The sequence below is a fragment of the Anas acuta genome, chromosome 2 (genome assembly GCF_963932015.1).
Source record: "Anas acuta chromosome 2, bAnaAcu1.1, whole genome shotgun sequence".
Classification (NCBI taxonomy): Eukaryota; Metazoa; Chordata; class Aves; order Anseriformes; family Anatidae; genus Anas; species Anas acuta.
The window spans coordinates 136,456,582-136,478,166 of NC_088980.1; the positions used below are offsets into that span (position 1 = coordinate 136,456,582).

The window sequence follows — 21,585 nt, forward strand, 5'->3', positions numbered from 1 at the left end:
CAGCTTTTGTTTTGCGAAGTCTGTATAAACAGTGCCATCGCGTGGCTTCAGCCGGCCGGCAGAGGCGGCAGCTCGGCAGCTGCAGCTGCTTGCTGGTGATTCAGACTCAGGAGACATCCTTGCGGGCTCATTCTGTAAATATTTGTTTACCTTTCCATCGCCCGCTCTCCGTTTAGGTTAGATTTACAGAAGTTTGGGACCTCGGGAAGGATGTTCGGATGAGTTGCTTTTCCCACTGGCTGGGCAAACCTGGTGAAGGCTAATGTAAAAGGCATGATGTGGACCGTAGAAGCAGTGTGGTGATGCTTAACAAATAGTAAAGAATGTTACACATGGGCAACTTTTCAATTGACTTGCCGTTCTGCTCGTAAGCACAGTATTTCAGTGAGGCATAGAACAACTCCATGTTTTAAATTAAAGCATTTTGATCCGGACCCAAATGTATATCTCCATGTATTTAGGTACACTGACGTCAATTACCAATCTGGCAACAAGTCTTGCTCGGAATATGGATAGGCTGTCGCTGGATGAGGAACATTACAACAGACAGGAAGAATGGAGAAGGCAGCTTCCAGAGAGTCTGGGAGAAGGACTGAGACAAGGGCTCTCTCGTTTAGGCATTAGCCTTCTAGGTAATGTACTATTAAATATCAACTCAAGTGATAATTCTGTTTTCTAATCTGCTCATCAGCCTTTTCTACACGTGAGTTGTAATTGCAAAATCTGTTCTTTTGTTTTGTTTTGTTTTTGTGAAATAGTCGCACAGTATGTATATGAAATACCATTTGCTTTTAGCAAAGTTTAGTGACTTCTATGTGTGTTTTTTTGTTGATAAAATAATTGCATATATGGAACAAGTTTGCACTCTCTTTCTTTGTGAAATACTTTCATTGGTACATGGTGTAAATCTCAGAAGAAAAGAATATTCTGCATTGGACAGGGTGACTTGTAACTAAGTCAGCACAAAGACGTCATCACACTGGTGTTTACTTCCAACGAGTTATAGGAATGCCTTCCGAAACTGATTGTTTTTGATGCACTGTAGATATCGGGGATTCTTGCTTTTGTTTGAAAACCAGCTGAACTTAGTGCAGATGTTAAGTAATCTTTGATGAGGAATTCTGCTTTTACAAAGAGACCCAGATCATCCTGATTCGGTGTAATTATATTCATCAAGCGTCCAAGTGATTTTGTTAGAAGTGAAGATTACCCTCACCATTTCAAAATAGTACCTAAAAATTGGAAAACTAACCCATACCGGAAAAATCTCTGAAAGAAGTTTTGCCGTAAGGGGGTGGATTTTCAAGGTTACTTGTACTTGTCACACAGCAAAAGAATGCAGAATTGTATTGTTTGGCACAGTTCCTTAGTGCATATTAAAGAGTATGAATCCCTTAGAGATCAAAGTGACCAAATGCAGTCCAGTGCAAAAGGTTAGAAGAGCTGAAGCTTGAAAGGATTCGTCCTCTTTCCTAATCTTCAGTAGTGTACACAACTCCTAAATTTGCAACCGCAGCCCTGAAAGCCCCAAAGAGGAAGTGGTAAAAATGTTACAAGTTTGGGTTAAGTTACTGGAAATTATTTTAAGCAATAACATTAGATGATGTGAAGTACTGTCATTTGATAATGCCTGTAAACTGGAAAGCGAGTGTCCTGGGAGAAATGTGCATAAAGGAGAAATTTCATATATTAGTAGCTACTACCCCAATAGTAAGCTGTTACTGGTGTTACAAATCAAAGGCAGCTCAGAGAAGGTTTTATTTTTCCTTCTTGTTTTATTGGGCTAAGGGCAGTCAGGTTGAGTAACTGGATGAAAGATTATACTTTTAGAAGCACTGTGTCAGCCTGGTGTATGTGAGCTGGTGAAATGGTTTGGTGATCTTGGCTCAGTTATTAATAAAGCAGATAGCGTCGTTGCTGTCCCCTTCACCGACACTGGAGCCCTTCAGAGCTAAAAGCATCAGCCAGAACTACAGAGCAAAACGTTGTGGCTTTGGCTGTTGCAATGTAAAGTTTCTGCTGTTCAGGGAAGCCAGGAACTTGTAAGATGCGTTCACAAATATGCTGTGCTAGTATAATACGTCCCAGTACACAATGCTTTGGTTGTCTGCAGGAGGACGCCCGAGTTTAGAAAAACAAGATTTAGAATTTCAGTATCGCTGATTTTCCTAAGAAATTAAACATCACATTAGAAATGTTGAATTTCACATTAGCATTTAAAGAGAGCTCCTTTGCAAGTTGTAATCCTCTCCTTACTCCTGCTGTTATTCTTTAGAGAGGTCTCACTTCTAAATTCTCAGCATGGCAGGCAGCTAAGCATTCAGATAAATAACCAACATTACGTGTAACTGGAACTGGCAATTATGATACCTGTCACTAAGGGAAGAATCAGAAATATTTCAATGAAATTGTATTAGGCATAATTTCTAATTTAAACTTGATTTAAAAAATAATATTTTCTATGTCTACACAGCAGCACCCACATAAATTGCATCGATACCTAAATTATGAACAGACCTACATCTCAATTTTTACAAATGCATTACAAAGCTGTTTCTGTCCGGACCATTTAGTCTAATGAATACTGTGCCTTTCCCAAAAAACAGTCACTGAAGGGAGCTAGTGCCGTGCTGCTCTTTTTCACCAGCGTGTTCAGAGTAAACATGAAAATGCTTACTGAAAAAATACCTCCAGGTTCTTCCTACAGAACGAAACAAAACGGAGCTGCTGTGTTATTTTCCTTCGCAAGCATGAAGAGTTCAGATGAGTACAGGAATGCAGAGAGCAAGACCCTTTGAAGCCATAATTTCTATGACGTTGTAATTGTAAAATTGAGAAGTGTAAGAAAGATTTATAGGATAGTCAGAGCACTATCGTGTTTGTAAAAAGCCATCTGACTCGTGCAAGCAGCTTAAAGAATTCCAAATGCAGATTTCATGCCTAGGCACAGGCATGTAAGAGTACTCAGTTCACCGATACATTGTGGTATCTACGTAGAAAGAAGAGCTGCCTTTCTGATTTTTCTGAAAATCTGGCTCGTGGTGACCCCAATTCAGGAAAGCTCTTAAGCGTGCGCTTAAGAGCTTTGCTGAATCAGGGCCAAAATTATGTACTCTTGTCTCCTCCTCAGTGCAAGTTGTTCCCCATGGTACATTCTTAAGTGCTTTGTCCTGTCTCGTTTTAAATGACTCAAGCACTGTCAGGGTGTTGTTTGATTTGATTGTTATCTTTGGCAGGCTATCTTCTCCTTTTCTAGTTTGGGGGAGACTCCTGGGTCATTTTAGTCACATTTGTACGTGAAAAAGCAAAAGCTTGTGATAGCTATTTTTGTTTTGTTTTTTTTTTATAATATGATCGGACAAAAATGCAGTGAAATTGTACTTAAAATGTTTAGATGACAGGCACTCCCCACCGAGGGACTATCTTTTGTGTTTTGCTTGACAGGGTCAAGCGTAAAATAGTAGGTATAAAAGAGTATTGAAACTGTAGGCTTCGCTTTCAGCTGCTGAGCCTCATGAACAGTACCATATTGAAGTAGCTCCCGTTAGAAAGTCAATCATTCCTGAATAACTGAAAAGCAGACAAATATTAGGGAAAACATTTTTCACAATGTCAAAAGTGCTACTAAAAGCTACTTGCTTTTTAGGGAAATGAATTAATAGCAATACTGAGTGACAATGTAATTGTCCTGGTAGAGAAGCCTGGATTGCAGAAGTTCAGATTTCTATTATTAAGGGTTGGTGTTGTTATTGTTGTTCTGACTGCGCAACGATCACTGTGTCAGGGCTGTTTTAAGTTTTCCTGTCTTTAATCCTTAAGGTCTTGCTATTCCGCACGCTAATTGTACAAATATATTAATGCAAGCCAACAGGTGCTCTTTTATTTTAGCTGTATTTTCATGCGATGTTTGCTGTAAGGAGACTACGCCCCAGCTGTATTTTCAGTATAAAACATTTGCGGCAATGCAGAAGGACAACAGCGAAAAGAAAAGGAACAGAAACAGTTTCAGTTTTGCTAGCTTCCAGCCTCACGACAAAGCATGGCCAGTTTCTCCTGGTGGGGGCTTGGGAATATTTTCCAATTATTTCTTGGTCCAGAAGAGTTTGTTGCAAGCAAAGCAAGCTTTGCTAAATTCTGTAAGCCATGCTTTTGCTATATCCACCAAATATTGTCAATCTGAGCAGGAACCAGAGTCGCTGCCAGTAATCAAATTCTTCTTGAAGTAATACAGTGATATACTTCCGAACTATCTGAATTTTGTAGTTATCAAAGTATCTTTTTTATGCTTACTGAGCAACATGTATTAACTAGAGTGCACCCCAGCTGATGTTTAGCAGATGTTACGGTGTTGCTGGAACTTCTTTGGTCCAGTAATGGAAGAATATGTTTTTGTTTTGTTGCTTTGGTGTTTAATTTTATTGAGGTTTTCTTTATACATGCGTAATGTGTGTGTACATATGCGGACATGCATATAAAATTGAATGCCTAGGATAAGGAAGGAAAGAAAAATGGGGAACCATTTCTTGAAAAGAAAAGAGAAAATAAAAGAATAGAAAAAGGAAAAGGAAAGAGAATAAAAGAGAAGAATATAGAAAAGGAAAGGAAAAAGGAAAAAAAAAAAAGAAAAGAGAGAAAAAGGAAAAGACAAGAAAATAAAAGAGAAAAAAAAAAGAAAAGCAAAGAAAAGAAAAGAGAAAAAAAAAGAAAGAAAAAGAAGGCATGGGGACAATGGTAGGATGCCACAGTTATCTCTAGACTATGAGGGTACGCTGGGAAGGGAGGAACCACTACATGTACCTCATGCCCTACAGAAGACTCAGGGGAGAGACCTTCTGTGGTAAGTCCATCCAGCATGGTGCTTCTTCCACTAACTTTACATCAGCCAGAAAGAAGCCGCATGAATACCATGGGATATCTGCTTCACACAGTCTCTGGTACAAGGAGATGCAGTGAACCTGATGTGTATGTCACCATTATCTCACTGCTGTTGGGTTTTGAGGTTGCTCAATCTTTGACCTTTTTTTTATTATTATTTTTTTCCCTCTGCTCATACATGATGTGTAGAAGGAAGCAGCTGCACAGATCTGGCTTCCTCATGCAAATGTGTTAGGACCAGCCGCTCCTTAAATGAAAGGAGTACGGTTAGAGTTGGTTATGTGATTTGTGGGAGTGACCCCAGCAGGCGAGTGAGTTACGTCAGTGAGCTGCAGTTCGAGATAAGAGACTACAAAGGGTGAGCAGAGAGGGAAGAGATCGTTGGTTATACTTTTTGCAGGTAGGAAGGCACAACGTGCAAAAGGATTCGACAAGTGAAAGGGCAGTGGCCTAACAAAGAAATGCAGAGCATGCATAAAATGGCAGAATAACAGAAAGTGTGGAAGTACTAAACAACTGGCTAATTAAGCTATATATTATTTTTTGGGTACTTTGTAAATATTCTTATATAACACAGTCACAGCAGTTTCCATTCTGCTTCCTTGTCCTCTGGGCCTAATTCCAGCTGAGAAGTGCCTGGAGCATACCGCAGGTCCTTGGAGTAGGCTCTTATTTATTATTACCTTATAACATTGCTCAAGTGTATTGCAGTAAATAATTTACTAGTGCAAGGACTTAGGTGGATTACATTTAATAAGGCAATAACTTCTGTTCTGAAAGCGCAGTTGCTGTGGATGACCTCGATAGATAGGGTGAAGGAGGTCACAGGGTAATGTAATGCTGTAACTTAGCAGAACACCAAGTATTGTTTTATGCCTTCAAATGCATCCCCATCGTACAAAAGAAAAGACTGAGCAAACAATCCCAATTGTGTAATGTGGTGTTGGGTATTATTTTAGTCAAGCAGCAGGAGCAGCTGTAAGGACCAATGAAACAGAATCGAATTGAAAATTGTATCGTTTCCATGACATAAAGTTACAGAAGCTTCAAGACCTTTGCCTTACAAAGAGTAAATGTTCAGCTGCACACTTGGCTTCAGCAAGTGATCTCAATAAAATCTGAGTATGACGTTAACGTAGACCAGTATTTTCTGAAGAAATGCTATACATTTATCAGCAAATTACATACATACAGAAGTCGGAAGCAGTATCTAAGAGGAGAGGGAGGCATTTACGGGGGATGCGAGTTACATGAACTGCTAATAGGTAGTATCCCAAGGACAAGGATCTGGGGAACTGTGTGCTTCTAATCCTCGTCTTTCATTTGGACAGAACAGCAGAGTACAAGCTCAGTATTGGTTCTTGTTGTTCGAAGGCAGCAACTTCTCTGTTTATCCAGTAACAGTAACTAAAACCAGCTGAAGAGCGGGTAGCGGCGAGCTGACTGGCGTATGTCACGCTGGTGAACATGTGGGGCCAAATACCTCTGCCGTGATCGTCAGAAGCTGTGCAAGCATGCCTGGGTTTGCTTCCACATACAAAGCAGTATCTTCAAAGATGTCTGTGCTGCAGTAAAAATGCCTGGTTACCGAGGTGACCCTCGGTCCTGTCATGAAATAATTGTTTGGGTATTTGCAGCAGAAGCTGCGTACTGAGAGCTATCCGAGGAGCCTACAAACTGGCTTTCCACCGAGCAAAGAACTTTGGATAAGGCAAACCATTTTCTAACTGATGTCACTTTGTCCAATCGTTGTGTTCTTCGCAATTTCCAAATAGCTTATCTATCAAAATTACAATAAGTAGAGACATGTCTGTGGTTAAGTGGCTCGAGTAAACTCAAGATCAAAGAAACGTACCACCTCACATACCTGTTTACATTTAGGAAGATTTAAGTTGGAGTTCTCTGTTGATACTAAAAGCTGGGAAGGTCACTGTGTCACTTGTAAAAGTTTGACCCGTGCACATTAAAGTAAAATATGATCGTTTTCACAAAAAAGTAACAAAAAGTCTCAAAGTCTAATTCTGCTAATCTCAGTAATATATCAAAAGTTGCATTAGCTTATGAACGTTTCTGGCAGTGGAAGAGGATATAAAAATGATCTATTGAATACAGACAGTTTTTATTCTCATGAATTCTATCTCAGGCTTATGTGAAAATCTCATTTCCATAACTAAGACTGGTGGACTTTATTCCAAGCCCAGCATTTTCAGAATTGCTACCCAGAATGAGCTACGTTATACCAACTCAGCAGAAACATTTAGAGAACGTAACTGGAGGATGAAAGCATACTGTCGGGTGATCTGAATGTTTAAAAAAGTAAAATACATTAAAAAAAAAAAAAAAGGAAGTAGGGTTTTAACTTAAACTGAAGCTAAGGTATTGTTTAGCTACTGGGTTGGTTGCTTGCTAAATGGCTGTATAAGATGGGTGGCTTGCCACCTGAAATTCAAACAGCACTCAGTTGCAGTAGTAAGATTTGTTCTTATTCTGGAATGTTAATCTTCACTAACTACTAGGGATTTTTATTTTTTTTTCAGGTGCAATTGCTGGTATAGTAGATCAGCCAATGCAGAACTTTCAGAGAGTGTCCGAGGGCCAGGCTTCAGCAGGACATAAAGCCAAGGGCGTTATCTCTGGTGTGGGCAAAGGGATCATGGGTGTCTTCACAAAGCCAATTGGAGGTGCAGCTGAACTTGTCTCCCAGACAGGTTACGGTGAGTTTCTCTTTTCCCAGCGTCTCTGTTTAAATTTTCATGACCAGAACTTTAAAACGCTCTTCAAACACAACCTGCTACGTCTACTTACTTGGCTCGGTAGCTGTGTGACTTCGAGAAAGAGTTAGAAGCGCCACATCTGAACAGTTATAAATGTTGTATTAATTTTCTTTAAAAATCATCATGTTGTGCTCTCTTGTGTTACCGATCAGTCTTGTACAGCCACAGAAACACAGAATGCAGAGAGCATGAAGTAATCCTTGGAATACAGAAGAATTAGTTACAGAAACATATGTGCTTACAAAAGAATTTTTGACATAAATGTAACAGCGCAACACCATGCCCAATTACAGCATTATTTTGAGATTGCTTTGTTACAGCAAGGAAGGAGTTGGGTTACCTCTACACAAAGAGGGAGCTATGTTCCTGGGAGAAAGAAGGGAGTCATGTAGTGGGAACATCCCCTTTAATCTGGAGAGTTGGGAGAGGACAGCCGTGGTTTGCACGGGTAACCTCGTAATGACCAGAAGTGGGTTTTTGGGCTAGACTAAGCACTTAGTGGCAGTAGTGATGAATCCTTTCAGACTGAAGTAGATGCTTCTGGACCAGCTAGAACCATAAAAGAATAAAATATCAAAATGCACCGATTTCTTTGCTTCCAGTATCACAAAATGGAATCTATTGGTCTGGATATTTAAGAAGCGGTGGGCAGGGAAGACCTGTTGATACAAGGATGATGTTATTAATTTTACTTCACTCATTGCACTGGACAAATCTTGAAGATTTATGCCTTTAATCGCTAGCCACATTTATATTTGTGATGTGTTATTTAGAATACAAGTAGTTCTCCTAGAGTTTAAGTTTAGGATCTTGTTTCCGCACTTACTACTACATTGAAAACTCATTCATTGAAGTAATCTATTGAAAGAAATAAGTAAATATTTGATTATTATATTTCTTTAAAATAATTGTCTTGATTTTATCTAGTTTGTATGAGTGCTAATAATATCTGTTCTCCTGAATTGTGCATAACATTGGTGTAAAACCTGTATTGGCAAAATCAGGAGCTTCTGTCTGCTGGCTGGGAGTGTGTTGTTTTTTTTTTTTTGACTGGGGAATTATTCGGTGCAGTCTTTATCAAGGAGTTTGTAACAGTAGAAGGACACTTTTCATTGCAGATATGGTATACAACACATCATGTTTTCCATGAGCATGTGACAAAAAGAGTTAGCCAGGAAAAAACATAAAAACTGTATCAATAATAGCTGACAGTGCGTGAGAGGAAAACACAAGAGTTCAAGTAACTCTTACCCACAACTGGATTGGAAGTGGGACCGTGCCTCTTGGGGGGGACCAAGGGGTGGGGGACCACACAGAAATAAACACATGTTCTCTCTCTCTCCATCTGTAAATAACATTTTCACTCACATAATGCTGAGAACCTCGGTAAGCCAACTGTTATAACTGGGATGCTGCTTTTAAGTATTACCATCAACATGTGTGTTAAAAATTAAAGGGCTTTTTCAGTGCTGATGTTTTGTTTAAATTATTATCCATTGTGTAAAAAGGAATCTAAGTTATTGACACCCTTACGCACAAAAATGCCTTTTCCTTCAATGGAATGCTTAATTAGACCAAAAAATAAAGATCTTCTGTTTATTAAAGACTAACTTTGCACTAAACCTTATAACACTGGTGCTTACTGAGTAGCCTACTTCCTGACTTTCTTGTAAAAATTTTTAAAACTACTTAATTTGTGAATGTTTTGCAATCCACTCTTTCTGGTGACCATACCTCAGCTCTAAAAGTTTACAAGCCATCTGAAAGCATACGTACTGTATCATCTTCAGCTTTGGATAGTCTATTTAGAAACCTGTTTAACTGCTTCTTGTAGTCTCCATTCTGTGTTGGCACTAAGAAGAATTCACAATAAACCAGATGCCCCGGGAGATCTCATAAATGTGTATGGATCTGTGTTTAACAGCTGGATTAAGTAACTGAACATTTAAATACAGTATCTAGGCAAACTTTCCTTCTAATTTGTACCGATCGTGACATGTATGTGGAAGTATTTTAATATTAAGCAAGAAAGTTAACAACGGTCTTGATTTTTTATACAGAAATTGTAAGTGATGTGTCCGATTCTACTATGAAATGATGGCTCTCAGGAGCATTATGTTTCTCCTAATTGCAAGTGTATGGCTGACTTTTAGAACATGCAGTGGTAGGTTGTTGTTTTTTTTGTTCCTTGCTAATGTAAGATCACTGGGGTTAAGTGCACAACTCTTGCATTGTAATATTTAATGAATTATCTTGACTACGGCTTCCAAGGATGTGACATCATTTTGGACCTGCACTATTTTATGAACTGCTCTAAACAGATGACATCACTACAACATGTAACTGTTTTGTAGAAAACAACTACTAAAAAACTTACGTTCTCTTACCACAGGTATTTTGCATGGAGCTGGACTTTCTCAGCTTCCCAAGCAGCGCTCTCATCCAAATGATCAACACGTTGAGCAGGCTCCAAATAGCCACGTCAAATATGTCTGGTAAAATTATTTAGACACTTGCTCATTTTTACATCCACATTGTTTATTAATAGGTTCTGGCCTGTGGTCAAGTTAACAGGCTGCTTCCCTAGGAAAGGCTGAGTTATGGCAGTTTGTTTAGGAACATTAAACACAAAGGTAGTGCATAGAAACCCAATCTGCAAATGATGGGCTGCTGATCTGCTTCCAGCTTTGGAACTACAGAGCTGATCTTTATTTAATGGCATTCAGTGAGCTCTTATTTATCATTGCACCGAGCCCAAGAAAAATACTGCACATCTCCAGAAACAGCTGTTAGTGAAGATAGCTTTATTTTCTGTGCTGAATTTGTAAGCCGCTTCTCAGGGTAATTTTTCTATTAGGATGGGAAATAGGCTGACCTAGCATGGTTATTAGCCAATTTTGCATTGAATGATTAAGGAGTTTTGATAAATAACATTTTCGCATTTATCCTCTAAATCTTAAGTCTTACATCTTTCAGTATTGGAGATTTGGAATATACTCCGTGGCTTATTTTATATTTGTAGGCAATAGCTACAGGCTTAAGTAAGAACATTAGTGATCAAAAAAAGTCCTCAAGGATCCAGTGCCTAACAACACTGACTACTTTTTTTAAACTTTTTTTTTTTTTTTCCCTTTGGTAACACAGGAAAATGCTGCAGTCTCTCGGGAGGCCCGAAGTCCATATGGCCCTAGATGTCATGATTGTGAGTGGATCAGGCCAGCAGCACGAAGGCTGCTTGCTGCTCACCTCAGAGGTGCTCTTTGTGGTCAGTATCAGTGAAGACACGCAGCAGCAGGCATTCCCTGTGACTGAAATTGATTGTCTGGAAGATGATCAGCAAAAAGACCTGCTGAAGGTGCAGCTAAAACAACAGAGAGTGCCTTGTGATGTGGAGGTAAAGACTGAGTAAGATTTTTGTTCAAAAATGAAGTTACAGTGGGGGAGGTGAAGCTTTTAGCAATGGGCACACACACTCACCTTTGGGTTGGAAGGCCAGTGATTTAAGTGCCAAACTTAATTTTTTAATTTATCTGCTGATTTCACACACCTCATTGTTGACTGGGTTGTCCTTTGGATGAAAGGGACATGTCTCCTCTCTTCTGTCCTCTTATTGATCATGAAATTGAGTACCTGTGACAGCAATTTTCTGAGGGAAAAAGCAGAAGTGTAAGTTCTTGGTAATCACCACCTCGTTTCTGAAGAGCATCTTAGGACTAGCTTCATGGGTGTGAGGTGTTTATTATTTGCAAGTTAGAGCTGCTGCCTATGCCTACAGAGTCACAGTGAGAACAGTTCCTTTTATTATTCTGTGAATTCTGTTTTAACAGTTCAGTAATGCTGATGCTTCCTCCTTTTCAGCATGTTTCTTATCTCCCCAGTTTCAATGCAGAGCTCTTTCTTGGCTGCCAGCTGTATTTAGTTCCTTAAATCTTCCTCCTTTTGCAAATGCTGACTTTAAAATGGACCAGTTCTTTTGCTGAGGTTGGAAGTACCATGTGTTTGCCAGTAAAAGCATAAATCTTTCATCTTCTTATTGAAAGATTTCTAGGCCATTTGAATACTGAGGTTTTGGATGAATTATCTTTTTTTTTTAATGGTAGAAGAATGGTATATTTTTATACTTTTGGGAAACAATGTTTATTGTATTAAATTCTCAAGTGGAGTCATATGAGAGTTCAATTCAAAAACAAACATGTGTGTGTCAGGTAGTTCATAGACTGCTATACCAGAAATTTCTGTTTCAGATATGCAAAAAGAGCACATGTAAAACAACAGGAAGTATGAGGTGTGCCAAAAAGTAGAAGAGGCTTCAGCACCTTCAGTAAAATCCTAACTTTGCTGAAGTCACCAAAGAATTTTGCTGCTGATTCCAGCAGAACGAGGACTTCATCTGAGTCATGACAGCATGTGGAATTTCTGTGAAAGCTCCTTTTTTAAGTGCTGAATTCTCCACTTACATTTATTGTCTTTCCAGTAACCTCAGTCTCACAGAGCCTGACATTTGCCCGACTATTGACTGAAGTTGCCTTCCTGTACCACAAAACTGCATGAGGCATTACTTAAATTCGGTGCAAGTGGGCAAAGCTCAGTTTTTCTGTCCCTGAACACTGTGTGGTTGCTGGAGGCAGCCATCGTGCTGAAAGCAGACCATCCTCTTCAGTCCAGAGCTACCGTCCTGGAGGAAAGAGGAAGATAATTTGTTCTCCCTGAGACTATTGATGCACTCAACCTACCCTAACCCTAACTCAGCACCAGCCCTGATTATTTTTTTGTTGTTGGGCTGCAGCACCTGTGGTGGCTCTTGTCTTTGTATCTGGTTATCTGAGGGGTGAGGAGTAGGCTGCTACTCTGCGGGAGCACTACTTGCCCAAAGGTTGTTGCAAGAGGGTGGTGCCTGCTGGGAGGAGGAAAGATATAGGACAGGGAGCTTAATTCTAGTCCCCATAGCTGCTGCAGCTGGAAATATATGAGACTGATGGGCAAAGTGGAGCCTGTACATGCACAACCCTACACGGCTTGGGTACAGTAGTCCCACATACATATTCTACTGCACACAGTAAGTGAGCTGCCTTGGAGATGCTGGATGAAATACATATGTTTCTTTGTGTAGTTCTGGATAAAAATATGGGACCCTTATTCCAGTGGCATAGCAATGCCAGGAGCTGTAAACCTCGAGCCAGCCAGCTGCAGTACACAATGTCTTCTGCTGACACAGGCCCTTGAGAATGCAGGGAAAATGTATGGCATGATAAAAGCGGTGACTGTGCCCCCAGGGGTGGAGCAATGTCAGTGATGGCGGGACATCAAAAGCTGAGTGATGCTGTACAAAACCGACTTGGCATAAGTATGCCTTCAGAATGCAGAATTCACAGTGGAATTTCTGGGAATATTTAAAGAAATGTGCTATAAAGAGGAGCAGTTAAAAATAAGGCAGGCAAGAATAAGATTTTTTTTTTCTTATTCTAAGGCAGCTACGCAAAAAACAGATTCCAAAAGCTTCATAAAGTTTTGCTAATTACCTAGAGTTATGTAATATGATTTTGTAATTAATGTTCCCTTATTTTTTGCCTTAGTGGATTGGGACCTCTCATACTTGGAAGTTTTCTTTCTGCAGCTGTGCATTTCACTTCTGTGGTGCTTGGGGCTGTTCTGCCATGGTCTCCCTTTCAGCTCCCCAACAAGAGCATTTATAAAAAAAACTCTTTGATTTTGATAAGGAAAGGCATCCTTAGGAGTAGCAAGCTATGAATTGCAGGTAAGCAGCCTCAGAGCTGCAGAACCTACACCTAAATAGACGTGACTCCTAAATATTAGTGGTGGGCTCCCTTGTTGCGCTGAAGATGTCCTGCTACACTTCTGTACGTGATGACATCAGTGAAGGTGACCAAAATTTTTTGCTTAAAAAAATGCCCAGTCATGTCATCCAGAAAACAGAGGTAATGTTGCCAAATGTAAATTATATCTAATTTGCTGATTAATTTAATCGAAGACCCTAGAAATAATACAACAAATTTAAATGATTAATTTCAATGTTATAAAAAATGCACTTTTGTGTCTTACTGTTCACCCAAAATAGTTGCCAAAAGATTTGTTTCGGCTCTACCCAAAACAGTTTCTCCCCTTGCCTCTCAGCTTCTTGGAACTATTAGGAAAGAAAACATGAGTTATTCTACAGCTGTAATCACCAGAGATGTTATAGAACATATTTTGACTCCTTCAGCAATAGGTTTGCCTGATGGCTTGTTTGCCTCCACAATATATAACTTAATCCATCTGGCTAGGAATAGCCTGGATGGATTCTTGAAAACTCTGGCACTGACAATGTTGTTATTGAAAGGGAAGCATTAATTGTACTTGGATTATCTTCCAAAGTAATTGAGACGCTGCTTGGTTCCAGACAGACATCAAACTCTAAAAGGCCTCTTCTTCCAGCTGCTTTTGGTGTAGCTTATAATATCACGGAGAGAGCAAAAAACTGACGGGCCCTGGAATTCCAAACATTCCTGAATTTCTTTGTGATGATCTGCAACAGGGTTTTCATGATAGGTGCTACCGGTACCATACCCGGAGCTGAAAACCACTCTGAATTTTCAAATTAGTAGTAGAAATAAAAAAGAAAGAACCTGCTTACTTACCGAGTGTGCTCTGCGCAGACTGTTATTGCTACACACGATCTGGACTGCACAACAAATATGCTGTAGCCACTGTCGATTTAGAATTGCTGAGGGATTATTCCTTATAAGTGATAATTTTAGAAAAAAATAGAGTTCTTAAGCCCCAAAATGTGACCTTCTAACATTTAAGGCCATACAATCTCTTAAGATTCATCTAACAGGTGCATTAAGCAACCATTAACCAAGTTGTGACTGATTGAATGGTTTGGCTATAAATATTACAGTTTTTTAAAATAGTTGGTTAATGACAACACTACGTCCCATTTAGGAAAAAAAAATGTAGAATAACAGCAACTCCAAGTTTCTGTTGTTGTCTTGACAATGTAAGCTAAACTGAAACTGTCTGGAGAAGTCGACAGTTACAGATGAAGTCATCTGGAAGCAAGTAGGGTCCCAGTTACTTTGGAAGACCGTCCAAGCACAGTTAATATTTCCTCCTGAATAATTGTGCTATATCTATGGGATATAGCCTGGAGCTGAATGAATCACAGAATCACAGAATGGTTTGGGTTGGAAGGGACCTTAAAGCCCACCCAGTTCCAGCCCCCTGCCATGGGCAGGGACACCTCCCACCAGCCCAGGCTGCCCAAAGCCCCATCCAGCCTGGCCTTGAGCACCTCCAGGGATGGGGCATCCACAGCTTCTCTGGGCAGCCTGTGCCAGGGCCTCACCACCCTCTGAGAGAAGAATTTCTTCCTTGTGTCTAATCTAACTCTCCCCTCTTTCCGTTTAAAGCCATCCCCCCTTGCCCTATCCCTACACCCCCTGACACAGAGTCCCTCCCCAGCTGTCCTGCAGCCCCCTTTAGGCACTGGCAGGCCGCTGTAAGCTCTGCCCAGGGCCTTCTCTTCTCCAGGCCGAACACCCCCAGCTCCCTCAGCCTGTCTGCATGGGGAGAGCTCCTATGAAGAATGGGTTCACAGAAATAGGGGAGTGGGATGCCAGCACCATTTCCAACTCCTATTATAACTTTGATCTTTTGGTCAGAGTGTAGTCAGAAGTGTAATCTAGTTTACATAGGTGCTACTTTAGCCTATTTCTTCTCCTTTCAACTGCTAAAACAGATTGACTAATGAGGTGTTACCTTTTCTGTGACTGCAGACTGAAGCCATCATTCAGACACCATTCTCCATCGTTAGCTCTGTATCTGCTGCAGCAGTCTGCCTCGTAATTTTTTTCCCTTCCCTTTAAGAACATGGATGAAACCAAGCTTTCCTCTGCCCATTTCAGCATTTCCACTGCTTCTAAGCATAGGCTCCAACTTTGAGCTTCTGAGTTTGTTCATGAGCCTACTTCCTTCAGCATTTTTGTGGTGATGATTGAAAACAGGAGTGCTCCTACTTGTTGAGCAGCAAATTCCTCTCCAAAGGCATAGTTTAAAAAAAAAAGAGGGGACTGTTTTGATTTGAATGTGACATCTGTCACTATCTATGAATCATATTAATTATTTCTTCAAATAAGCAATGGTTTGTATAAAATGAGCCTTGCAGTCCGGAGATGTGACAGGATATTGATCGTGGCTGTTAAATTGAATCCAATGGTGCTGCTTGAAAATATCATCACATCTACTGAGGCATGTGTAAAACCCCCTGAAAGACGGTCAGAAGACAGCGGTCTTTGAATCCTCAGTGTGACATGCAACAAAGAAAGACATTTTAAACCATGCAAAAATGAAATTGGTCAGCAGTTCTTCCACTATAAATAAGGAAGCGTCAGACCCTATCCCTAGGATAGTGTCTGCCTTTCTGTCCTTTTCACATTTTGGAAATAAGTTATGTTCTGAATGACTTTGATATTGATACCCCTCAAGTATCAATGGTGATATTTCTGAATATCTTTTTTTGGAAGTTGTTTTGAAGTCAGCTAGCTTGGTATTTTCTCTCATGCTTGCCCTTCCCAAGTTAGTCATAGTCATCTTCAGTTTCTTCTTCAAAATAAAATAAAAAGGGGCACAGCAGACTGATTTTCCAGAGCCAAGTTTGCCCATGGCTTTTCATCTTTATTGGGTTGAAACCATAGGGTAGATGCCACCTTTCTGTTAGCAGTATTGTTTTTTAGCTGGAAGTGGGTTAATTGTATCCTTGTTACTAGAGCCTTGAACCTCAGTGTATTTCATCCTACAAAAAGGGATTTCTTCAGAAGAGTCCCTACAGCCCCTGGTGGTAAAGGCAGTTTGCATGTATACCTTAATTTCTTCTCCATTAATAACATGCCCAAACCATCTGTAGCAAAAATATTTTGTTTTAAAAAAAAAAAAAAAATATATATATATATATACATGGGTGCTTCTTTGGTCAGCAGAGGCAAATGGATATATCCAGTCATAGATAACCCAGTCACCTGGAAGGTAGCTTCTAGTCCTTATTCTGAATCAAGTAACTGAAAGACTTACTTAGCTTCCCAGAAATGGCTGTGGGTTGTCATAAATTCTACTTTGCAAGAGAAAGGTTTGCTAATTATAAATGCTGTCCAACTGATAAACACTGCTGGGAGCTATTGATGTTTTTCTAAGAGGACTTCGGATGCTTTTCCTGTTTACAAAGAGCTGATGTGTTGTAAAGATCAGCTCTTGAGCAAGGTGTGTGGAGTCCATCCCTGAAATTCTTTGCAGATACTGCTTAGACCTTTCTATGGTGGAGTTAAAATCATTTAGGTTGGAGAAGACCTCTAAGATCACCTGGTCCAGCCTTTAACCTAGCACTGCCAAGTCCACCATTAAACCATGTCACTAAGCTTTACAAATTTTTTGAAGACTTCCAGGGATGGTGACCCAACTACTGCCCTGGGCAGCCTGTTCCAATACTTCACAACCCTTTCAGTGAAGAAATTTTTTCTAATATCCAATGTAAACCTCCCCGGTGCAACTTGAGGCCATTTCCTCTTGTCTTGGTGCTTGGGAGAAAAGACCGATCCTCACCTTGCTATAGCCTCCTTTAAGGTAATTGTAGGAGTTAGAGCATCTCAGGATAGAACTGTACAAAACAGCAAAGGAAAGGAGTATTCCACCAGTCACTGAACTACAGGAGAGCTCTGCTGGTTAAAACATCCATGAAACTACTGTAAGCAAGATCCCAGGGAGGAAGGTTTTTAACTCTACAAAGTGATCTGCAAGTTACTGTCTTCACTGTTGAGTTCAGTTACTGTCAATTATCATTTTACTGTCATTACTGTCAAGTAATCATTTTATGTTGCCTTATTTCAGGCAGATGGAGCTAGAGAGAGACTATCAGAACAGCAGTACAACCGCCTCGTGGAGTACGTCACAAAGACATCTTACCACCTCGCCCCCGCTGCCGCTGCAATGCCAGCACCGCAAGCCGTGGCCGCTGAACACCTTCCAACTGTAATGAAAACGTATCAGTATGTAGTTGACCCAAATTTTGCCCAAGTATTCATTAGCAAATTCACCATGGTGAAAAACAAAGCCCTGAGGAAAGGATTTTTTTAATAAATATTTGTGGTGAATGTAGTAATATCGTACCATTTCGAGCATAATGCGTTCTCTGCAGTAACCTACGTCGAGTAGAGATGCATGTAATTTTTGAAGTAGGAGATTATAATGAAGTTAAGCTTTTCTAACCTTGACAACATTCCTGCTCCCTGGCCAAGATACTAGTGCTGGAAGTGTTCTAGCAAACAAATGAAGTGAAAGGGAAAAGCCTCGGACTATGGGTCAATCAAAATCCTTTTTCTTTCAATTACCAAAAATCAGGGAATAAGGAAGAATTGAGTGCACAGAGTCATTTTTGCCACACACACCAAATATATATCAATACATACTATATCATACTTTAGGGTCTGCCAGTTTCTGTTATAAACCAGGTTTATAACTCAGCTGTAAAAACTTGCTCAAGGCTGAGCCTTCCCCCCACACACGCACTCCCCCCAACATGTACATCCTGAGGCAAAACATTTTCCCCCACTAAATCTGAAAAACCCAGTGTGGCTGTTTTAAGTTACTAGTGACAGCTGGGTTTTAGCACCACTTTAACCTTAAAATAGCTTCCTTTATTTGACTGAAGTTTTGCAGGACATTAGTCCTTAATGTAAACTAGTGCCTTTGTCTGGTTTGGAGAACAAAACATGAACTACAACATGAATTTATTTTTAAAACTGTCTGTATACAGAAAGTTTATTTCATCCACCATCAAATTTTCAGGACTTTCAATGTATATATGACATTGTGCATTGTCTGGTCATTAGCTGGAAGCCAGTAACATGCAATTCAAAAACTTAAGAACCAGAGCTTTGCCTCCTTAAAATCTACTAAGAATCTAAAGCTCATTGTACCGTAGATGTGCAGGTGCTAAATATAGCCTTGTTGGGTCTCTCTCCCTTCTGATCTGCCACCACTACATGTAGTAAATGTTCAATTAAGCCCTAATTCATTTTTTGCTTATCATCTTGGAAGTGATTTAAAACAAGGATATTTAGAAATACGACCTTTCAGATATGTTTCTGCTAAGCAAAATGAGATCTTTTTTTTCGGGTTGATCCAAAAGTAAAGACCCACGGGGTCCGATTACATTAATAGTTATGATGCCATCACAGTACACTTAAGAATACTATGTTAAACACATCAAGACAAATGAGCTTTCTAAGTGTCTTATTTTCAGATGTTTTACAGTTTGTAGTAGACAAGAAATCATTCTCTCCAGGCACAGTGAGGTTACTTTATAAACCAAATCTGTCTAGAGCAGCTTTATTAAAAAAAAAAAAAAAAACTGCTTGGTTCTCAACTGTGCTTGTAACTTCTCTCCCCTGTTATACGTATATGGACATTCGTTTTGTCTGGGGATTCCTGAACACGGCCAGAATTAGAGACAAGAACTGGAATCAAGTCTGATCATTTTGAGCAAACACATCTGCTTTAGTTAGTTAATACCTTCTATGCATACCTGATATGACCAAAAGCACAGTACATAAGAATGTAGTATTTGTAACGTTTTTCTCGTGAGTTCTGCTTTGTTAAAAGATATTTCTAAAAGCCGTGTCTCTTGTGTACTGAAATACAGTAGCCTGGGATCTGAGTTGTTCTTTCTGAATGTGAAATAAGCCTATTAATTATCAACATTTCATAGTGATTTAATAATTGAGTCATTGTTTAAATAACACTATTTTAAGAAAAAGTGTACATATACATACAATTCATTCCCGGTATTTTATGGAAATGGTTTAATAATTCTAATTTTGCATATTGGTGCATAAATTGTAATATAGAGTTTGTTTAAAGATAATAAAGCTATTGCTATAAGAGTTGTTTTTGTGAGCTGTTTGGTCGTTCGGTTACGAGTGAATGAGCCGTCATCGTGTAGAACAGTGACAACAAAGACACGCAAGCTTCATGTAGACCGACCCCACCAGATTCCTGCTGGTGACTGGATTTTGTCCTGTACCAGAAAATGCAATAGATCATGACAATACGCTGGAAGTAAAAACCTGATGATTAGCTTGCCAAAACATGTGCTGAAAAGTTTTATGGTTTTGTGAGTAACTGAATCAAAACAGCACTATAGTCACCATGTGAATTAGCCTAATCTGTTCATTATGGAGGTAGGACACAAACCAGCCAAGGGGATGCAAACACACCTGTAAAAGATGAGGGAAGGCAGTGGTTTTTCCTAAAAGTTTGTAGATTGCAGCCATTGTTTAAACTGTTATTTGTGTTTTTCCTGAATTATATTCCCTTGGAATAAACACTTGCTTGAATTACACTCTTCTTCAATGAATTAAGCTAGCATCTTTACTGCATTAGGCAGGTTCTTTCTCCCCCTTCTGACCACATGTATGGAAACATGTGTGGAGATGGCATATAAATCAGCCTCTCCTACATATGAGCTGTGTGAACTATGAAAACAAAGTTGTCCAAAGAGCAGCTGCCTGTACTTAGCTGCTAAAGCACTCCAATGTGTACCCTCCGAGCATACCTACTTTCATAGTGCTCTTTAGACCTGGAGAGCTCACAACTTCAAATCTATCTTTTTAGTTTGCTTCCAGAACAATCAATCATTCCTCAAACACTCAAGAATAAAGCCAGCCAGCCAAAAATTTGGAGGCACACTCAGGCTTATGGAAGGCGAGCCCTTCCCCAAAGTAGTTTAGATCAAACAATCCCTTTTATATATTATTTCATATATGTATAAATATAGCAAAAACCTTTACAGATGGTTGGAGATGGTCTCAGGGCAGACAGGCGTGTTATTCAGCTCTGCAGCTCCTACAAACAGCGTGCCAGCTGCTGTAACAAGAAGCTGATTAGGGTCTTGCTCACGCAGGCCTTCCCTGTGCCACACCAGGGCTCACTCCCAATTGTTTGTAAGATGCAACAATAGAGGAGAACCGATAGGATTAGCTGGGCTAGAGCTGAGAGGGAGGCAGTTCCTCCAGCCTGCACACCTGGCAGCAGCACAATTCCTTGCCTCCGAAGCTGTCAGCATGACTGAAGACCCCTGGCTATTTAAACCTGCAGACATGGCTGAGAAAATGTTAGTCAGTATTTAATGGCACACACTGTTTATACTGTACATTTGGAAGATAAATTGGTATCATTTGCTATTGTTAAGCTTAGGTTTACATTTATAGGACCGGGGGTATTTTGATTACTAGATGGTTTCCCCTGCACCACTAATGTCACATTCTTTCTTTGCTCAAAGGCAGCCTCACACTTACAGAAACTTTACAGAACATGCCATGTTGCTCCCTATTAATGTGCTGGATCAAATACATTACTTACGTGCTTTCATTAGTCCAAACGCTGCTCACAGTTACCTATTAAGTTAAGTAGTTAATGATCCATTTAGAATAGTAAGAGTTACTCCAAACAGGATTTGAACTGAAGACCTTCAAACACAACACAGATGGCTTAATTTGTCATGCTTCTTCATACAAAGCCTCCCCTTCTTTCTCATGATCAGCTTTGACTCCTCTCAGTGCCCCCATTCAGCAACCAGGAGTTCCAGCCCTATGTAGCACTGGTGTATTTTCAGCCTCAGCTACAGGCAGCGCACAAAGCACGCTCCAAGTGGCCGGTAACGAGGCAGAAGGTAGAGCACCAGGTCCTGGACTACAGAACGTATCCAAAATTAAGTGTGCTCAGCTGACTGCTTCCAGATATGAAGAGATGTGTGTGTCTAGAAGCAGCATGGAAACATTTTCATTACCCTCATGTCCTAAAGTAAGTATTTCCTCTTCTGCTATGTCTCCTTTTATTGCCTTTCCCTTTGTACACCACATACATGTGAATCTACTTGCAGTTTGGAGTC

General features: G+C 40.0%; 1 protein-coding gene across 8 annotated transcripts in view; it reads left to right on the plus strand.

Annotated features, from left to right (window-relative positions):
- Nucleotides 1-19,579, plus strand: part of VPS13B (vacuolar protein sorting 13 homolog B) — a 459,168-nt gene extending 439,589 nt beyond the window's left edge. For all 8 annotated transcript variants that reach the window (XM_068672350.1, XM_068672346.1, XM_068672349.1 and 5 more), the window contains 5 exons: nucleotides 462-632; nucleotides 7,413-7,589; nucleotides 10,042-10,144; nucleotides 10,794-11,043; nucleotides 17,526-19,579. In XM_068672350.1, coding sequence (XP_068528451.1) covers nucleotides 462-632; nucleotides 7,413-7,589; nucleotides 10,042-10,144; nucleotides 10,794-11,043; nucleotides 17,526-17,771 — 947 coding nt within the window. In that variant the 3' untranslated portion in view covers nucleotides 17,772-19,579. The remainder of the gene's footprint in view (nucleotides 1-461; nucleotides 633-7,412; nucleotides 7,590-10,041; nucleotides 10,145-10,793; nucleotides 11,044-17,525) is intronic.
- The last annotated feature ends 2,006 nt before the right edge of the window (nucleotides 19,580-21,585 follow it).